The sequence below is a fragment of the Biomphalaria glabrata genome, chromosome 4 (assembly GCF_947242115.1).
Source record: "Biomphalaria glabrata chromosome 4, xgBioGlab47.1, whole genome shotgun sequence".
Classification (NCBI taxonomy): domain Eukaryota; kingdom Metazoa; phylum Mollusca; class Gastropoda; family Planorbidae; genus Biomphalaria; species Biomphalaria glabrata.
This window is the reverse complement of record NC_074714.1, coordinates 11609543-11631397: the sequence shown is the minus strand read 5'-3', so window position 1 is coordinate 11631397 and position 21855 is coordinate 11609543. Positions and strand designations below refer to the sequence as shown.

Here is a 21855-nt window from a genome sequence, read left to right as displayed (position 1 = left end):
ATTGAGACTAATGTTTAATACAGAAAAAACATTAGTTGAACGGTATGACTTTATATGATAATTTAAAAAAAAAACATTTAATTCCATATTTACAAAATGATTTCTGTGCATATTTCTTGTATTCAATGACATCCTACTGTAACCTATCAAGAGTTGTTCTTCTTGCCAGTAGATTGTGTTTTTGTTTTCTACTGTGCATGCAACACATATCTATATAAAACAAAACGTTATACAGAAAAGAGACTGTATTTACAATATATGGATAACATTTCATACCTATATACTCTTATATAACATGAGATCTCTTCAAGTCTAGGGGAAAAAAAAAAAGCTTTGAAGTTAAACCTTATGAAGAAACGTGAGATTTCATTGGCGTCATAGAAACATAATTACAAACTATGGAGTGTGTGGGAGTACTAAGACATGTACATGCTATTCTCGACTTGCGGACTGACCCACGGTGTCATCGAAATGTGGGACATGTAGTAGGTACAGTACTGGTCGTCTGCCGCTGGTTGGTTATGTCTACGTAGATCTGGCAAGCAGGGCGCCTGGGCTGAAACACACACAAAGTGAACAGTTTTGATACAAGACGCGTGAAATCTTTTGCTTCTAGTTGGCAACAGTTTTGTTAATCGATGTTGAATATTGTTTTGTTTTGAAAACTGATACATGTGATTGTCAACTAGACTTTATTGTCTGGTGTGATTGTCAACTCGACTTTATGGTCTGGTGTGATTGTCAACTAGACTTTATGGTCTGGTGTGATTGTCAACTAGACGTTATTGTCTGGTGTGATTGCCAACTAGACTTTATTGTCTGGTGTGATTGTCAAATAGATTTATTGTGTCGCGTGATTGTCAACTAGACTTTATTGTCTGGTGTGATAGTCAACTAGACTTTATTGTCTGGTGTGATTGTCAACTAGACGTTATTGTCTGGTGTGATTGCCAACTAGACTTTATGGTCTGGTGTGATTGTCAACTAGACGTTATTGTCTGGTGTGATTGCCAACTAGACTTTATTGTCTGGTGTGATTGTCAAATAGATTTATTGTGTCGCGTGATTGTCAACTAGACTTTATTGTCTGGTGTGCTTGTCAACTAGACTTTATTGTCAATGAATAATGAACACTAGACTCGAAACCTATTTGTATTTTTTAGAATTGAAAACCAATTAATCAAAATAATTAAAAAAACAAAACAAGCTAAATAAAAAAAAAACATATACAAGTGAAAGAACTGTACATTTACAGACGTAATTCTCTCAATACTGTAAAATTTATTTCCCTTTTCTGTATCAAACAAAATCATTTAATCACTTATTAATTAACTAATTGGTTAGTTAGTTTTGCTAGGGGCAATTAATAATTATGTAAAGTTTCAACTTGATCCGAGAATGGGAAATGGGAGAAATAACGTGTACGAACTGTGTATCAGGTCGACAGAGTGAGTTGATATATGATATAAGCTTTGTAAAAAAGAAGTCGCATTTATAGGATTTGTTTAAACCAGTAAATGGATGATTAAAAGAAATTGATGTTTGCGTAATTATAAACTTAAAGTGAATGAATCTGTGTAACAAACAATTAACTCATTCCATCCTGATGGAAAGCTGCTAATTACGTCAAAGTAAGTTTCTTTCGATTATACATTTCAGTTTCAAAATGTAAAGAATTTTAAGCCTAATTATCAAATATTACACATGGTAATAGTCATAGATGAAGCGAAGAGAAAGCACACAGAATAAAGCTGTTAATTATAAAAAGAGATATATGAATTAAATTCAAGTTAATTATATAAATATATATATATATACATAAAACTGAGTTAAAATTAAACAAATTAGCTTCAAAATAATACAGCAAGCTCTAAAATATCTACACGTTAGAATTAGATGAATAGAAATAGATGAACATATCTAAGGATAACTATAAAAGTCATTCTTTTCAACCTTGGTAGGCCTGAGATGAAAGCGGCTAGTTTATATTTGGTTACCTATTTTATTGTGGGGAAAACGCGTAGTTTTTTTTTTTTTGTTGTCCTAGCAATGTCATTGTTATTTTTTTTTTAACTTGTTAATTTGCTATGAACACATTTAAGGATTTAAACCTAGACACATTTATATCCATAGTTTGACCCCCCCCCCCAACTCTGGAACTTTTTAAAGTTGTGTGACTATACTACCGCGTAAGGAAGGAAGCTGGGTCTTAGACAGTCCTAGCTCTGTGTTTAGCAATATGGGTACAAAGTCACTAGAGAAAACCAAATTCAAACCTAAAGCAAATCAAAGCCTCTGAAATTACAAAAATAAACCTAACAGACTTATAAACTTCATTTCCTTTCTGATTACGTTCCACGAAAGTCGGACATACATTAGGATTACTTTTAAGTAAATATTCATGTTCAACGTGCCAAAAAAAAAATACAAGCAGGTGAAGTATCAGTTTACAAAACAGGAATTATAACCTACAGTAGTGGACAGTTATATGGCGTTTCTAATTGATTGTTAAACAAAAAATGTAGTCCTTATTACTGATTTCTTTAACAAATATTCAATATTTCGTGAGAAACAGATGACATCACAATCAAATCAAGTTTAATTTAGAATCCAAAATGAAATTTAAAGAAACAAAAAACATTTTTCAACGCCATTTTTTTTTGGGGTGACAATCTCTGGCACGAACATTCATGGCAACATTCCCCACACAGGATGTATTATTACATGAGCTGGATGTATTATTACATGAGCTGGATGTATTTATTACATGAGCTGAATGTATTTATTACATGAGCTGGATGTATTTATTACATGAGCTGGATGTATTTATTACATGTGCTGAATGTATTTATTACATGAGCTGGATGTATTTATTACATGAGCTGGATGTATTTATTACATGAGCTGGATGTATTTATTACATGAGCTGGATGTATTTATTACATGAGCAGGTCATGGCATGAGGTAAATTAATTGATATGTTTGAGCATAAAACTTGATAAGTATGTATTCTGTACTAGTCTAACGAAGTATTTTAATTTTAGTCATTAATCCAAAAGTTAAGTTAAGTCTTGTTTTTCTCCTATTTGTAAATGAGATTAGACATCCCTCCTGACAGTTAACCTCACGCTGAAACGTTGAAAAGTTAATTGAATTTGATTTTAAAGTGACAAAAGGACTAGGTCTTTATCTGGGAGAGAAGGGGTGGAAAGTTGTTACCATGGAGACACTAGACTCCTTTCTATCCCTTTTTTTTTTACTTACGATCTCATGCATGCGCGCGCATACACACGCTTTCAGGCGACTGGCAAATGGCTTACTGCTAAGAAAAGCCGACCCAGAGAGTGGACGTTTAAAACTGATCCAGCCTGACTGTCCACCTCAATTAGAAAGAGTACCTCACGGAAACTGGGTGATAATTAAAGTGAGGGGAGGATTGAGAGGGTGGATGAAAAGTAAATGTCCAGCTCTATCGTTCACAAAGTAGAGCCTCAATGAACTGGAATGTCTACCAACATCTAGTTGCCAATACCAGTTGCTTGACTTTATAGCAGTGGTATAAATAAATACAATATATATATATATACTAGCCGGATATGACCCGAGTTCAATAAAGCGTCCGTGAAATTGTTTTTCTTTTGATGAGTCAATGATTTGTAAAATATTTTACATGTTTCGGATGTTCCTTCAGACCATGGAGATCCCCGAACGACAGTTCAGAGCGCATACCACCCGACCTGGTAGCCATTCTGTCTTTTTATTTCAAAATCTCCCAACCCCATACCCCAATATTTCTCTTCCCTTTTCTTAATTTTTTTTTTTTTTTGTAAAAAGTGAAAGGAACCCCTTTAGATAATGCAATGTCATCTGTTTCTATGACCAACGGTTAACGAGGGTGTCATGTGGCCAGCACAACGACCAACAGCTTTACTTTCCCAGACTAATGTCAGGTACACTAACTTGCCTCAACGCGGCACTTAGGTGGAGCCGATCACTAAAGGAAGAGATTAGGCTAAATGTGTAGTAAAACAAGACTCCTGTGGGAGTATCCAAGGGAGTGTCAGATCTTTCCCATTGCGCAGTGCGGAGTTGTAAGAAAGCTTTTACGATCTTGTCAAAATCCAGATATCGTTCCTCAAGGGACTGTTTCATTGATGACGAGTCCTGCACGGTCAGCTTGGTAAACTATAGGAAAATGGTGGGTGTTCCCGGTGTGCACGGCCTTCTTCCGGAGTGTCCGACCCTTTGAAAATAGCTGTGTAAAAATATGGACATTAGATTGGACCTCTTCCAGACAGAGCGTTTTGTTCAAGCAGGCTTACATGCCTAGAGTTTCAAGAGTTTCGGCTCAACTCTTGAAGTTAGACGGTACACATTTGTTGGGTGAACTCAGGAGCTCCTCAAAATTCCCGAAATTAATCTCCGTGTCCCTCGGTTGCCACTAGGCCACCACGCCCCTACCTTTATCCTTAAGTTCCACTATATCATCCCCACATATCCACATATTGCTTTCTCTTCTTTTTCTCTTTTTAACGGGATCTTGCAAAATCAAAGTGTAACCAAAGAGCGCTTTACGTTCATTAACTTTTAGTGTGAATATTGACAATAAAAAGTAGATTGTCTTTAATGAAACAATCATTCCATTCTTACATATTTCTGCAACATGTACATTGATTGTGGATTTACTGCGGGATGGATTATAATTTAAATTTAATCAGGGCCAATAGAAAATAAGAAAAGAAAAATTTTAAGGAATTTTTTTTCAAAGCAAATCAAAGATGTCGTCCTTTTATCAATAGCTGTCAAAGAAATATTTTCACATAGTGTGTCATCGAAATTTCAAATAATAAAATCATTTTAATTAGCTATATTTTATTTTTAAAGCCTTGTCATCGTATATTAATGATTGTTCTGGAATAATTTTTGTTCAAAGTTATAAGCGCTTCTTTTATTTTTAAAATTTAGCTTAAAAAAAAGGGGGGGAATAAAAGACAAGCCCTATTTTATAGCAGTGCCGTGAGCTTTGCCTGGACAGGGGCCATCATTCACAAAGAGGGTCATTAACTCATACAAGACTCAGACCCGCCCCGTCTGATTGTCTCCCTGTTTTTTTTTTTACATTTCCGGACATTTTAAAGGGAACACAAAGGAACAAAAAAAAAGCGCTCAAGACGTAAAGTCTGTAATTATGATCTAACCTTCCGTGCGTCCGATGTAATCACTAGCACGATTGTAAGCCAGGATGTGGCGTTTGAGTGTGTTCATGAGCCAAGTAACCAACGGGCGCGGTCTGCTTTGTCTGCTACAGCATTTCTGTGAGGTCGATGACACGCCACGACAAATGCACAGGACTGGAGTCAGACTTGATTAAGCCCTAAGCTATCTGAGATATGGAGGCGCGGTGGCTGAGCGGTAAAGCGCTTGGCTTCCGAATCGGGGACCGGGGTTTGAATCCTGATGAAGACTGGGATTTTTAATTTCGGACCTTCGGGCGCCTCTGAGTCCACCCAGCTTTAATGGGTACCAGACATTAGTTAGGGAAAAGTAAAGGCGGTTGGTCGTTGTGCTAGCCAGATAACCGTAGGCCACAGAAACAGATGACCTTTACATCATCTGCCCTATAGACCACAAGGTCTGAAAGGGGAACTTTACTTTATCTGAGATATGGGGTCCCTTGTAACCCATTGTTTTTTTTATGCTCTTTCTGACTGAAAATTTACCTGAAACCATTTTTTTGGGGGGCCCTCAATCAAGTAGGGACCCTATGTTATAGCTTGAGTTTCCTATAGCTAAATCCAGCACTGCAAATGTACTGACTTTGGTTAAGAACTTAAGACTCCCATTGAAATATATAATCAAATCATTGAACTATTTGGTCAAAGGGAAGACAAAGATAAGAACTCTGGACACATGTCTCACTGTTATAGTTCTAGAAAATACCAACAACGTTATTTCATTAGTTACACATCGAGCCCAGGTAAATCTACGTAAGAAAAATGTTGCTGGCTGGACACTGTTTTAAAAAAAAAAAAAGCAGCTTATATGGCAGCTCAGGACTGGTTTAGGATTTGATCTCGTGCCGAGATAAAAAAAAAGACTTCGAAAATTAAATCAATCCCCCTCGGCATACTATTCCATCACTATAGAGGGGCCGCGGTGGCTAAGTGATTAAGCGCTTGGCTTCCGAACCGGGGGTCCCGGGTTTGAATCCTCGTGAAGACTGAGATTTGAACTTTCGGGATCTTTAGGGCATCTCTGACTCCAGCCAGCTCTAATGGGTACCTGACATTAGTTAGGGAAAAGTAAAGGCGGGTGGTCGTTGTGCTGGCTACATGACACCCTCGTTAACCGTAGGCCACAGAAACATATTTGATGCAGTTAACTTCTCTTCCACCCCACCCCCTTCCATCTTTCTACTTTAAATATCACGAGAACAAAGTAAAGAGTTGATTATTTCCCTTTATTTGAAGTCATGTATGTCGTCATGGCAACGATACATTTCCAGACTACAGTTGGTTCTCATCTGTGTCGACTGCCTCGCAGTAGCAATAAGAAGATTGCTGAAAGATGTCACTGAATCAAACTTCATAAAAAGGTTTGAACTTGACGTTTTTAATGTTTGCGAAAAAAAAAATGAGAGAAATCTAGAAATTAAATCTAATTAGTAAGAAACTCTGTGCTTTTATATTTATAAAAAAAAAAGGAATATTTACTGTTGAAGAATGAACGGAACAAATGAATTTAAAAGTGAATGAATCCTGGACCTTTTTTATTTGCATAATTACAGTAATATCTCTGATTATCCAGAGTTTCCTTTAGTTTTCTTCATTCACACAAATTTATGACTTTTTATAAACATTCTTTATGTGACAATATAATTCGAAGCATCATCCAAGAGTGCTAAGTCTGGTAGAAAGAAAAACTATTTCTACAAATGAAAAGCTCGTGTTGATGTAAATAAGTGAAACAAACAAACAAACAAAATCTCATTAAGTAGGTCCCTATGGCATGTGTTTGTCTTATTTAACATTCAGATACAAACAAAATATTGCAAGATAAAAATTTAGGCTTTTATTTTATTTTAAATGAATAGCACAAATGCTTTTTACATACTACAGGATCTACAGCATTTAAGCAATTTTCTTTTTTTTTTTTTGGATAGTCATTGCTTTTCAAACATCGTGATTAAATAGTACAAACAGGTTTAATAACAGAATTAATATTGTTATATATATAGGTGTTGTCTGTTAATTATGAAACTGAAGGCTGATGGATTTTAACCTTTGTCTGTAACAGCTGTATTGGTCGCTAAAATCAGTGATGAGGTATTAGACAGAAACAAGCGTGAGTTCAAAGCTGAAATAAACACTAAACTAAGAGTTTAATGACACTTCTAGACATTGCTAACCACAAGATAGACTTTGTGACCTTTCAGTAATCTAATCAACACAATAATAATCTCCTTTCAATACAATGGGAAGCAAATGTTAGGTTTGTGTTTTCTGTCGCTAAATGGTGTCTTAACTCACAGACCAGTGGCGTACCGAGGGGGGAGGTGCGGGGGGGGGGCATCAGCCCCGGGCGCCGGAGAGTAGGGGGCGCCAAAATGGGTATTACCAGTGGCGTCACTAGGCAGGTGCGGGGGGTGTTACAATATTGGAAATTTCCTGGCCACAATGAAGCTAATTGCTCAGTTTGATCCATTATTATCAAGTCATCTACAGCATTCTAAAAATGTTCCGGGTTCAGTTTCATATCTGTCACCAAGAATTCAAAATGAATGTATCAGTCTTCTTGCATCTACTGTCAGAAAGCAGATACTCTGTGATAGTCGACGAAACAAATAGTATGGACTAATGCTAGATTCAACACCTGATCTAGCACACCGGGAACAGTTATCAGAAGTTATTAGGTTTGTTGATGTTAATTTCAAAACCAAAAAAGTGACCATCAAAGAATCTTTTCTTGGTTTTATTCAGCTTCATGCAAAAGATGCAGCAACACTAGAAAATGTTATTGTTGAACAGTTGCAAGCAGAAAACCATCCTATAGCTGACTGTCGATCTCAGTGTTATGATAACGCAGCTGTAATGGCAGGAGAACTGTCCGGACTCCAACAAAGAATTGCCATTCGAAATCCTCAAGCATCGTTTGTTAATTGTAACAACCATAGCTTGAATTTAGCTGGATTACATGCTGCAAAACAGGATCCAGTTGTTGTTACATTTATGGTACAGTTGAGAAAATTTACGTTTTTTTCAGTGCTTCAACTGTTCGATGGGAGAAAATGAAAGAATTGCTTGGAATTACATTGAAGAGAGAATGTCCAACACGCTGGAGTGCAAGACAAGATGCGTTGAATGCAATCCACGAACAGTTTGATGGATTTTTACAGCTGTTAGAAAACCTGTATGAAGATGGTACTCAAACTGGTGAGACTCAGAATGATGCATACAGTTTGCTTCAAAATGTGATGAATTTCAATTTCATCACTCTACTTGATTTCTGGCATGCAGTTTTGTCAAAAATTGACCGGATTCAAAAACGACTGCAAGATCCATCAATGAATTTCCATGACGCAGCACTGGATTTAGAAGGACTGCAGCAACGGCTAAGTAGCATTCGAGAAGATGTTTGCATCACTGCAGTCAATGCAGCTAAAGTTCTGTGTGAAAAATTGGGAATTAGGATAGAAGGAAGAATTAAACGTCGAAAACAGATGCCTGGTGAAAATGCTGGTGATGCAGGACTCGCTGCGGTTGAAGAAATAACTCGCATTATGAAATCAGTTATTGATAGACTAATCCAGGAGATGACAACACGATTTGGTCGTCTGAAGACGTTAGATGAAAAGTTTGGATTTCTATTCAACATCAGCAAATTGTTTGCTAATGATACCTCTAATGATATTCAACAGCACTGTGCTACGCTGGCTGACTTTTATAAAACTGATATCGATGGAACTGAACTGTTCGTAGAAATCAGTGACTGCAGTATGTTGCTGAAAACCCGGCCAGATGCTACCCCAAGCAGCCCATTAGAATTACTTTCATTTATTATTTCATATGGCAATGACATATTTCCAAACTTGCGAATTGCTTTGCAAATTATGCTGACAATCTCTGTGTCAGTTGCTAGCTGTGAGCGTTCTTTTAGTAAACTAAAAATCATTTTAACTTATTTGAGAGCTTCAATGGGTCAGGAGAGTCTGTCATACTTGGCATTGCTAAGCATAGAAAAGGAGCTGGTCGAAACAATTAATTTTGATGATGTCATTGACAACTTTGCTAGTGCAAGATCACGAAAAGTAGTTCTATAAGAAATGGCTAATGTTGCTTCAGATTGTTCATTAACTTTGTTTACAATAAAAAAATTAATTTATTGATTGGTGATTGTTTTAATGCAAATATAGATTACGCATACTAATAGGGGGGGGGGGGCGCCAACAGACTATGCCGCCCCGGGCGCCTGGCACCCTCGGTACGCCACTGTCACAGACACACCATTTCTAGCGACATATGGTGTCAAGAAAAAAAAATAGACACACACATAAAGCCATAAAGGGTTAATGAAAAAGCTTCGTTAGATTATTTTTTCCTTAGTTAGAATTAATCTATGTTTTCTGGTCAACTATGTTATTCATTTATATCACAGTTTAATTTTATTAGTAGTAGAAATCTGCTCGAACTACAAAGCAGTGGTAGAAGGTTTCTAAAAGACTAGCTAATGAACACAGGAATATAAACATAATACGATTATCTATAAAACATTTACCTAATCCTTCAGGGCCTCTGAAAAAACATTTGTTTGCAATATAAATTTATGTGCACATATGAACGGAATAAAGAAAATTTAGCAAAGTTTATATTTAGTGCTGATACTATCTTCCACATGTTTATTAGAAATGTGTTTAAAATAATAGGATTCTAAAATCTTATAATCCATCATTGAGTATCCCGTTTTGTAATTTATCATAGCCCAAATTTAAAACTCTTCTGCCGCTGTAATTATAAAAAATTGGCTTCAAACAACTGTAATTAGAAAGAGTACATTTTGCCCTAACAACATGGGAAATGACATATGGCCAGTCTTTTTTTTTTTTTTTTTGGGGGGGGGGGTGTCCTATTTAAATTAAATTTTAAAAAAAAGCTTACAATCTAGCTGTGTCACTAACCTTTTTCTTTCTTGTAGATCTCTGGTAACAAATTGGCCTGTTTGGCCGCCAAGACGAAAGCCAGGATACACAGAATAAAAGCGTCGAAGATCAGGACGATGGCTAGTGCGTAGCCCCAGCGCATCCCGCACTCCCCGATATTGTAGCTGCCGGACTTCAGACCACATACCTGTCTGACCTGAGAGTGGTCCCATCCACCAGGGTATACAATGCAGGACACTGTGATAAGGAGGCCTAATAATGGAGAGAGAGCAAAACAAGAAAAATATTTTAAAAACTTAAAAAAAAAAGAGCTTTTATTAAGTGTTGTTGTATCAATTGGTTAACATCTGTAATTAAAAAATAAATCTGTGCGATAAGAAATATTTTTACCATTTGTGTTTAGCTTTTAGCTTTTTCGATGCGCTATGATCCTATCACGTGTCTGGACCAGTTGGGAAAGGGGGAGGGAAGAAAAAGAGGGGGGGGGGGTGTATCTTGGTGAATGTTGACATGATCGTTTTTTAAAGGCATAACCTAAAAAACTGTTCACTAAGGGTTTTAAGAGGCATCAAGGGGGGCTAATTCAACTTATACCACCACATATGTCAAGTAAGATTTCTTTCCCTTGGTCAAGATACCAAACAAAGTAACTAATTACCAATAGTTAATTAACTAATTGTTTTATTGATTCTTGTATTGTCAGGTAAAAGAAATAATTGTGCAAAATTTCAGCTTAATCCGAGATTGGGTGTGGGAGATAAAGCGTGCACTTACTTTTTTACCAGACAGACAGAGTGAGGTGATGTAAAAAAAGATAGATAACCCTTTAAAGAATGTCATACAATGTAAAAGCGAAAATAGTGTGGCAGGGGAAAAAAGGCAGGCTACCCAGAGGCAGTTCACAAATTAGTTGAGGGTCCTCCGGGGGGGGGGGGTATCTCCAGTATATGAGAGCTAATTTAATAGATTGAGATCTAATATAAAAAAGTCCATGTCATATCTTCTTTGACCTTAATATGCATTTTTTTTTATAATAATGATCATGGCGGCTAAACTTTGATCTATTCATCATTGTAATTAAGATCATAAAGGTCCATTCTTAACCTACCTAAGTTGTTTTTAGTTATAAAAGAGTTTGACATATTCCAGTGATCCTAACATAAAATAAAAAAAGAACACACCTTTCAGACCTTGTAATCTATAGGGCAGATTATGTCAAGGTCTTCTGTTTCTTTGGCCAACGGTTAACGAGGTTGTCATGTGGCCAGTACAACGATCAACCCCCTTAACTTCCTACAGCTTAATTCAGGTACCCATTATGGTTTGGTGGACTCAGGGGGGCGTCCTTATAGTCGCGAAAAAAAAAAATCACAATCTTCACCGAGATTTGAACCAAAGCGTTTTACCCCATTAGCCCTCACGCCCATTACCCAGCAGAGAGAATTTCGTGTGATTGACATGATTGTCTCACCGGACATAAGCTGCAGCCACGCACATATCCTAAGCACTGTGGCTGTGTTCACCAAACAGAACAGCAAAAAACAGGCGATGCTGGCGATGGACAGGAGACAGCTGACACCAACCATGACAGATGTTGCCTGGAATACACAAATATAAGCAATTATAATAGACGCAGCAGAAGACACACACACACACACCATATCACTTGCTCTTATAGATTAGCAGTCCTAAACCGACGTACACATACAAATATATATGATCATATGTTAAATCTGTAATCACGATGGACAAATGATTTCAAAATCTTCCCAATTAGGCCTAAATTCATAATTGCATTTATATACGATTGACTCCTGACAACTACCATAGGTATTGCGTTTTTTTTAATCTCTCTGTTTCATGTTCTTAAATGGTGAAACAAATATGAATAGCATATTTTTTTTAATATGGTGTGAATCCAATCTACATTGCTACGTATTGGATCACGATATGGCTTAGAAATATATTAATCAACAACTTTCTTGGTCAAATCATTAAAACTCATGTATGTTTGTAATTGTGTAGATCTATATCTGAATCTGTATCGTTTTAACTTACCTTGAAATATGAATTCAGTATAGATTCCCATGAGATGAAATCACCGTTGCAAATAAAGTCGGAGCCAACTGATGTTTCAACACAGTATCTGCAGGAAAGAGAAGCAATGAATTACTTTACTAAAAAAAACAACAACAGAAAACTATAAACAAGTGTTTCCTTTCACAATCAGGTGACCCATGAATATATGGCCAACGTTTTACGAGGATGTTATGTCACCAGCACAACTATGTTTACATTTCATCATCTAATGTCGGGTATGCGTTGTATCATTCTTATGTTAAACATGTCAGCCCAGGTTCTGATTATGGTTAAGAATGGGACCATTTCCTCACTCGACACAATGGTGCATCTTCATAAAGGAAGGGGGGAATAAAGGAGGTCTAACTGTTCGTCCCTGGTGACTGGTCCCAGTTAATAATAAATCCATTGATGGATAGATTTTAGCGCAGTGACATTGCCAAAAGAAGTCAATTATAATATATATATAATGCTCAAATTATTCGTACAATTCTTTTCTCCAATCACAAATGACACTGTCACCACCCGGTTTTTTTTTCGCATTGGCTTCTCGTAGCTTCGAGTCTCTACACAGAAGAGTAAATACTGTAAGGTAAATAATACGTTTCCGGTACCTGAATGAGATGTCCTTTATGGTTCGAGACGAGCACATCCATTTTGTGAACCAAGTGACCCGGGAAAGGCTTTTATCCCGTGGCCAGGATGAGAAATTGGCTCTTTACCGATCTCTGTGTCCGGAGACCCCCGGCGACTAGGTGATCATATACTCACACCCGTCTTGTCATGTTGCACGGTCCTCCAAGCCCCGACATGAATTCCTCCTTTCATGCGGCAAGCCCCACGTGGAGGCCATCCTTATGCCAATACTGTCCCATCGTACCCGTGGGGGACCATCACCACGCGTACGAATCCCGTTGGGGAACGTGTCAATGGGGGTTTCGGACTGTTTAGCAAGCCTTTTTTACATCCCCACCACGTGCAGGTACACTTGCTAGAGCATACAGTGGTAGCTCACTGGGAGCCATTTAGCTTCCGTTCTTGGCCTATACACTTCCCTGGGCGGACGTTTCCACGGAGGTGCCACGATGAGGCGACTAGAGCTGGCAATCCTCCGGTTTCCGGTACCAGAAATTTTGATAACTTTCGATTTCTATACGATTTGGCAAAACTTACAAATACTTGATACGGATTTGTAACTAGTGCTTTAAAGAGTTCATAAAGTCGATAAATTTCAAGCTTCATGTTAAGTCTACTTTTGTGACTTTATTATTGAATTTGAATTCTATTGTGTGTTAGTACATGAAGTGCAGTGTGTGTTATCTCTTTTTATGGTTTTAACTTGAAAAATTAAATAGGCCTACTCTGTTTCGAAAAGAGGAGTTCTCGTGGTTCTATACCAATACTAGAATCTCCTGTATACAGTTCAATATCGGGTCATTAGATTTACTTTTAATTTCTGGAACCACTAAGACGTATTCATCGCCTAAAAACTGTCGTAGCAGACACATTAATATGTATTTGAAAGTATTGATATAGAAAGATGCAGGCATATATAATGTTCCATTTTCATACCTTGTGGTCTACAGGGTAGATGATATGAATATAATCTGTTTCTGTGGCCCACTGTTAACGAGGGTATCATGTGGCCAGCACAACGACCACAATGTCTTTACGTTTACCCATTAGAGCTGGGTGGACTCAGAGGCGCCATGAAATGAAAATCCCTATCTTCGCCAGGATTCGAACCCGGGACCGTTCGGTTCGAAAGCCAAGCGCTTTACTAGATTTAAACGTATCCTATTGTCAAAGCGGCACCTTCGACATAGAGGTCACGGTCAGAGTCAACCGATTGCCAGAAATAAAAGTCATCTTACTTGTACAAGCCAAAAAACCCAGCCACTGCACTGTCCCCGGTGTCACCTATCCACTGTGGCTGTATCCACACCACTACATTCAGGATGAAGAAGATACACGTGAAGATGGCCCACAAGACCACGATGGCCCGGCTGTTTCTGACGTAGTTGGTGTGGTGGACTTTGGTCAGGTCCGTGTTGTACTCTGTTTCCCTGTACTCCATTCTCTCCTGAAATGTATAAATAGTATTAGTATTGTTTGTGTTATTACTTATTGCCACGTAGCGTAGACGCGCTAAGTTTATTTTTAGCTCTCTGCAACCATCTCCATAGCAACGAATCCCGGAAGCTGGCATGCAGCGATGACGTAGTGGTGTGATAGACGTGGCTTATTTGCAGAGGCAGAGGGAGAGGCAAAGATAAGTCAGTTGTAGAAAAAGTCGGTAATTCTGCAGGATTTCAAGGGGCAGCCATCTTTGTTACTATTTTGTTATTGTTTAAGTTCCAAAGAAATCCCAAGATAGTGTCTTAAAAAATACCAAGAATTTACATTACTTCTGTTTTCAAAGCAATGCTATTTTTTCTTTTAATTTTGACTTGGTGTTAATACAATACGTTTCTTATTGTTCTGTCTTCTTTTTAATTGTTAAATATTGTCTATATCTATTCTGAATTATTCTGATATAGAGAATCTTAATTTAACTAGGCCTACAATAAATATCAGCACAGTTTATTACCAAAAATTAATTGACCTTTATTGCCTTTAAGAACCTTGTCATATTAATATAGTAATTAGTCTAGTTCTAGCAGTTAGATTATGAGTCTAATTAATAGACTTTTTAGGACTAGATGCTACCGGTATAGCTAGATCTAGCATATTATTTAGCTTCAAAAATAAAAACAAACAAAAACCCAAATCGGAGAGAAAACCCAAGATACAAGATTACAGTCTAAACAATAACAAAGATGGCTGCCCCTTGAAATCCTGCAGAATTACCAAAAAGTCTTGTTTAGTTAAGTTATAAATTTTTGAGTTGAAGAACCAGTTGAAGAACCAGTACCATTATTAGATCTAGTTTTTAATTACGAGCTTGAAGGAAAATAGTTGACCTGTGTAACTCTATTGTACATTGTGTATTTTATTCAAGTAATTCCTAGTTCCAGAATTAAAGCTTGGTATTTATTGTTGAAGGATCGTCTTTGTTTAAATTAATAGTTGTATTAGAAGTTCTTATTTAAGAGTTTAGTTATTATTTGAAATAGAAATATACATTAAATTGTTACTTCATAAACGCATAGTCTGATTAACACAATCTTCTAGTAACATCAAGACATCTTCACATCTAGCGCTTAAATACAAGTGATCTTCGTACTTATATACAAATAGGCGTGTCATAAAAAGCCATTTAGTTGCCTTTCACAGTTACGTCTAGGTACAGCACGCGAGGTGACCCAAACTTGAGCAGTGTTGACAGCAACAACAACAAAAAAAAACAACAACAACAAAAACAAAAAACAAATGCAATTAGAGCACCATGATGCGCTGGTAACTAGTTGGTTATCGCAGTGCCAAATAAGCAAAAAGTTTGCTTGCTACATTCTTCCTCTCGAAATAGACCCGAATAATGGAAATAGTAGGAAAAGGCAATGGAGCGGGCAGTATGGGTTAATTTGGAGATTGGATCAGCTGGTTTGTTTTGTTTGTTATTGTTTGTAAAATGTTTTACATGTTTCGGATGTTCCTTCAGAGTTGAAGATAATAACTTCCTAGTCCAAACCTCCCGCAGGACGACGGGGGATGGGAGCGGGCAGGGTTTGAATCCGGGACCATCGATAAATCTGAACGACAGTCCAGCGCGCAAACCGCACGACCAGGCAGCCATACTTGGTTCTTTTTATTTATAATACTAGATTAGGTTAACAAATCTATTTATGTATTTTCGATATTGTGATTTAAAAATAAAATTATTTTTAGTGAATTGATTAAATTAAAGTATTTGTATTTTAACTCGTGGGTAATTCTCATGCGCTGTATTCATTTTAGAGTTTCAGTGTGTTTATTTGAAGACACGAATTCACTATACTAGAATCTTTCATTGCAACAGAAGATATATACAATCAAGAATAACATAATCTTACAGTCTTACACCAGCCCATTGAAAATATATCTAATTGTCTCAATGCATTTAACTAAATGATAAGGTCATGTATTTTATCATACTTATTTTATAATTAGTATATAAATAAATTCCCACCAGAGGTTCGTAATGCAAATATTGTTTTTTTTAGGTCGACGCTAAGCTGCTACACGCATTTCATTTTCACCTCCCCTCCCCCCCATATCAATAATGCCCAGCTTTATACTTATACCATTTTTGTTGGTTTGTTTGGCATTATCAAACTTAAATTAATTACTTTAGCATGGGACTAGATTGTCTTGCGGAGGAGAAAAGAAAATAAGGAAACACAAACTCTAGACTACTCTAGAGAGACATTAACGTCCCAACACTGAGTTAGAATCTGCTCCCTAAAGGAATCAAATCAGTGCTTGCGACATACAATGTAACACCACGAGAAAATAAAAATATTATTAAAAAAATAAATTATAATAATTTAAAAACAACAACAACAACAGAATAACCTTTTACTTATCTGTAACTTTGACTCATAGATTTACTTTGTCATAAAATTAGCCGAATAGACACCAAATCCTATTTCTACCAATTGTTCAGTCTACACTTCATGTCAATAGCCTTCCTTCCTTCAGAGGCGAAAATTATTTCTAAGCTCAAACCTCCTGCGGGACGGCAGTTAAGACAGCTGTCAGGGTTTTAAACTCGGGACAATCCTGACGACAGGCCATAGCGTATACCACTAGGCCAGTTCACATGTATAGTTAGGTTAGTATTGCATATTGGGCCTACTTAGTTGAAGTATTATCCAACATATTCTCCAAATTTCTTCATTTAGATGGTTAATACCTGAGATTGATTTTCAATACAGGCATCGAAATTTGATACACTCGAGTCCAACAATCAATAACATGTGATCAATATTTATCTCTTCGACAATGTGTATCTCTACTTACCTTTACCATCAAATCCTTTACACAATTAAATGACTTACAAAGTATACAATTATTTGGTTATGTTATAACCTATACGGATGTAAATGTCAATATGCAAGTGATCTGTTTATTTTGTATTAAAATGTCAGTATCAATAGTGTATAATTAAGCCCTTAGTAGGATTCATTTGACTAATTGACATTTAACGTGTAAATGTGACATATACATCGTAAATTAAAAGGATAAAATCGAAAAACAAAAAAGAACAGAAAAGACCAACCTGTGCACATGTAAATATTTCTACACCCAACCCTAACACAGCTAACACAATGGTGTGTTCTAGGGTGGGGGGGGATAAACGAATGTCAAAGTTTTCTATGAAGACAGACCGGTCTGACGAGTTTTTGTTGCAGGTGCTAAGACACCACTATGGGTTAAAAATATTGGAAGGGAAATAATCGTGACAAATAACGAGAGGCGCTGTGATTGACAAGAGTTATGTCAAACTAAAAACCTAGAAGTCAAACGAGAAGGCTCTAATCTCTAAACAAGATAGAAAGGTTTAAAAAGAAGAATAATTAAAGAACTGGTTGAAAATGTTAATGAAAAAGGCAATACACAGACTTAGTTTTGTGTTATTATGATATCAATACAAAATTGAGAATGGGGAATGCCTACTTCTACTCCGCAATGCGTAACAGAAAATTTTGCAATCATTTGTTATCTATTCGAGTTAAATATTGTAATAAAAAAAATTTGCATAAAAAAAATTCTAGACCATAGACTTATATATATTATATCTAGACTGGACATGGAGACTTTTTAACACTACAAAAAATGTCCTGAACATTTTTTAGAAAGTTGGATCAAGGCGTTGTTTTGTAAAGTAGTTAAAAGAAGTATACTCTATAGGATATTTTTTTCAACTCTAAACTATGTAACATATAATTAAATGTTTAGATCTAGATCTAGTAAATGAAAATCAAAAATAAAAGTACTCTTGTCTCATAATTATTATTTTGCAATTTTTAGATACATAATCTTCTTAATCAAAAGACTGAATGCAACACTAAATTGTGATTTTTTGTGTATTTTTGATAATCAATTACTAGATCTAGATCTAAAAAATAAAATTATGTTACATAGGTTAGGGTTGAAAAAAAACTATAACTTTACTTCTTTGAACTACTTTACAAAACAACGCCTTTATCCAACTTTCTACAAAATGTTCACTCACGATCAATCAGTCGCGGATAAGAATTTATTTCCGGTTTCCAGTCTAGTAGTATATATAAGTCTATGACTTCAACGCAAATACTTTATTTCGTTTTTAAACATTTTATTAGTACTGATTTTTATTTTGGCTATTCCAGAAAATGATCATCTTTAGAAATATATAAATTCAATGAAGTGTTTAATTGTGTGAGTGTGGGGGTAACATATAGTGAGGCAGAGCTGAATGAAGATGGTGAGATAGGGACACCAGACTAAGGTTTACTTAGGCAGGTCTATTTTAAATTTAGTCATACATTTTAGCACCGAAATCGTGGCTAGAATTCAACACAAATGCTTCTGGCAAGAAATAAATAAAGAAAAGTTGAAATAGAGATAGTCAGAAGCAAGAGGAATAAAAAAACAAAACAAATAGAAATAATGAAATAAATGAAAAGGAAGAGAAATTATAAACCGAGAAGAACATGAAGAAAAAGAATGAGAGAAAGAAAGGAAAAAAAATAACTAGAGAGAATAAGAGAGACGCGAAGAGAGAGAGAGAGAGAGAGAGAGAGAGAGAGAGAGAGAGAGAGAATAATAAGAGACAAAGGGAAAGCGAGAGAATATAGGCCTAATAGTGGGGAGAACGAGAGGAACTAGAACTAGAGAGGAAGAGAGACGAGAGTGGAAAGAGAAGAGAGGGGGGGGGGAGAGAAGGAATAAGAACGAGAGAAATAAAAGGAGAGAGAGAGATATAAAAAGGCAGTACAAATGTAATTATATATCCGCATTCCGTCTTACTGTGACACACTCTCTAAAGCTTATTATAATCAGCTGATACTTGATTAGGTCATGATGTATATGCATAAAAGATTGAATTACTAATACTGCCACAACAACATCGTAAGCTTAACAGCAAAATAATATACCACCATATACTCACCGAGTGATAACTCCGTGATGTGTTACATTCCAAATTCAAAACATCAGGTTCATTCAAACTGGTCAGAATCTTGTGAATATCATTTCAGTCAATGTTACTTCTCCAGAGGTCAATCTCGGCCTCTGTCCGCCTCTCCCGGACCACCTGATCGAGTGGCAGCTAGTTGGATTACCTTAATCCTGTCTCCCTAGCTTCTGTCATGTTTCATGGCTGACAATCTGAATGAAAGATGCAAGAGACGGAGTTTCGAGCAAATAACTATCGACTCGTCCATTTCAAGTCTTGCTTTGTTTTGTTTGAATCAGAGAGAGGCAGAAAATGTGAGTGTAAGTTTAGAACTATACAGTAACATCTTCTTTTAAAAACCGTGTTTATGGTAATGGAGGACCCGGTCCTTACAAACCAGCACTTAAACAACCAAAAAAAAAAGAAAGCTTATCTAAAGGAAATAACTCCGCACTTACAACTTATTTGGATTTAGCTACCACTTTGACGGTGCATATCTTTGGGCTGGGGATCATCGGTGGATTGAACACACGGCAAAATGCTGTTATGTATATGTACATTGTATAGTACTACAGTATTGGGGTTGAGGGGAAACTGGATACGTCATCAAAGCCCCGATAGAAGTCGATACTTGTCTTAGTATAGATTTTCATTTTTTACAAAAAATAAGAAAATAAAAAGGTTAACAAAAAAAAAAATACAAAAATTTTTGGCTCTAATGGCCAACATTTAATGCCAATGCTAAATGGACGATGTAAATGCTGTAAATCGAGGTTATATAAATACACTTTTATTTAAAGTTTCTTTTCGAAAGATAAATCTTCATGATCTATACTACAATTCTTTTTTTTTACAAATATTTATTCAAAATGTTGAAATGTATATGAATTAAAACAGTCTACATGATTTACAACAGTATCAGTTATATAAATTAAAAATAAATGATTTTACAACAGTTATCAAACTCTGAAGAATGGCCTTTCCGTTCCTTATTCTGAATGTACAATGACACGGAGAACTCTATAGACTTTTCAATAACAACATTTTGCATAATTTTTTTATTTTAGTAAGTAGTAAAAATGGCATAATATATATATATATATATATATATATATATATAAATATTACAAGATTCTATATTACAAAAATTCTACAAAACATATTATATTTTATTTATATATTAATTAATAATTGCAAAAATTGTAGAATTATATCAAACACCAATATTTCAACTTACATTTTTTTAATGTAATAGCGAGACCAATTTTTTTTTTTTTGGCATATAGGTTCTAGACATAATATATTTGCTAATTAATGAGGAACTAGTTTTCCATATCTCAAGGGAGGAAATCAAAAATTGTCACAAAAAGGGAGACAACAAAATAAACAATATAAATTTTTAAATGCCTATGTTCACATAAGTGTGTACACACATAGATGTGTATGCATGTTTGATAGAAGTTAATATAAAGAACTGGGGTAATATAGCAAAGCACAAAGGAAACAACCATAAGCAATGTAGACAAAGTGGAAAAAAATGTGACTACGATGTTTAAAATGTTTTAATATCATTTAAGTTTCTACTTTCACTCTTTGATTGTTTCTATTTAATTACTTATTGTTGACATTCTCACCACATATATTTTAAGAACCTAAAATTTCAAAAATATTCATTATATGCTATTGGAAAAAAATAACGCCATATACAAACAATTTAAAACGTTAAAATGTTATGACAACATAAATGTAACTATATGCTTTGCTATGTTTTGCAATCATTGTACTTTAAAATGTTTACTAATAAAATATGCATCTTTTTGAAAAAAAAAATTAATAGGACCGCTTCAGTCCAACCTGCAAATTATCATTATTAACACAGAGAAATTGTCTCAATACAGAAACTCTCGATTTACAGACTCTAACAGACAGGACTTCCACCTTGATGATGAGGAAGTAGTTTTCCAAATCTCAAGGGAGGAAATCAAAAATTGTCATATGAAGGGAGACAACAAAAGAAACAATATACATATTTAAATGCCTATGTTCGCACAAGTGTGTACACACATAGATGTGTACGCAAGTTTGATATAAGTTAATATAAAGAACTGGGTTAATGTAGCAAAGCACAAGGGAAACAACCATAAACAATGTAGACAAAGTGGAAAAAAATGTGACTACGATGTTTAAAATGTTTTAATGTTTTAATATCATTTAAGTTTCTACTTTCACTTTTTGATTGTTTCTATTTAATTACCTATTGTTGACATTCTCATCACATGTATTGTAAGAACCTTAAATTTAAAAAATATTCATTATATGCTATTAGAAAAAAATAACGCCATATACAAAGCAATTTAAAACGTTAAAATATGACAATCTGATAGCAACTACTTGCATTACCATGTTTGCAATTATTGTACTATAAAATGTAACTATTTAATGTGTACGCTTACTAATAAAATATACATCTTTTTGTTAAAAAAAAAGCCCAATAAAGAGGTCGATAGCCCAAAAAAGAGGCAATGCCCAAAAAAAGAGG

General features: G+C 35.6%; 2 protein-coding genes across 3 annotated transcripts; one reads left to right on the top strand and one right to left on the bottom strand.

Moving 5' to 3' along the window:
* Nucleotides 1–320: 320 nt before the first annotated feature.
* LOC106075579 (LHFPL tetraspan subfamily member 3 protein-like) lies at nt 321–17500 on the bottom strand. 2 transcript variants are annotated; one of them, XM_056027133.1, is made up of 7 exons: nt 17436–17500; nt 14110–14318; nt 12215–12302; nt 11628–11754; nt 10175–10408; nt 9775–9791; nt 321–556 (listed from the first exon to the last, which is right to left on the bottom strand). In XM_056027133.1, the coding sequence occupies exons 2-6, from the start codon at nt 14310–14312 to the stop codon at nt 9775–9777; spliced, it is 669 nt and encodes a 222-aa protein (XP_055883108.1). In that variant the 5' UTR covers nt 14313–14318; nt 17436–17500; the 3' UTR covers nt 321–556. The 2 variants fall into 2 exon arrangements, with proteins under 2 accessions (XP_055883108.1, XP_055883107.1); XM_056027132.1 differs by lacking the exon at nt 17436–17500 and adding an exon at nt 17177–17345.
* On the top strand, nt 7857–9319 carry LOC129925779 (zinc finger MYM-type protein 1-like). Its single transcript, XM_056026297.1, has 2 exons — nt 7857–8149; nt 8263–9319. The coding sequence occupies exons 1-2, from the start codon at nt 7857–7859 to the stop codon at nt 9317–9319; spliced, it is 1350 nt and encodes a 449-aa protein (XP_055882272.1).
* Nucleotides 17501–21855: the final 4355 nt, after the last annotated feature.

What these genes read in the sequence shown, in the direction of transcription:
- LOC129925779 (XM_056026297.1), top strand. Translation starts at nt 7,857, where the DNA reads ATGCTAGATTCAACACCTGATCTAGCACACCGGGAACAGTTATCAGAA. An exon ending in ATTCGAAATCCTCAAGCATC is followed by an intron (nt 8,150 to 8,262) that starts GTTTGTTAATTG and finishes CGTTTTTTTCAG; the next exon opens with TGCTTCAACTGTTCGATGGG.
- LOC106075579 (XM_056027132.1), bottom strand. An exon ending in TACTGAATTCATATTTCAAG is followed by an intron (nt 11,755 to 12,214) that starts GTAAGTTAAAAC and finishes TGTGTATTCCAG; the next exon opens with GCAACATCTGTCATGGTTGG. An exon ending in GTGGCTGCAGCTTATGTCCG is followed by an intron (nt 10,409 to 11,627) that starts GTGAGACAATCA and finishes CTCCATTATTAG; the next exon opens with GCCTCCTTATCACAGTGTCC.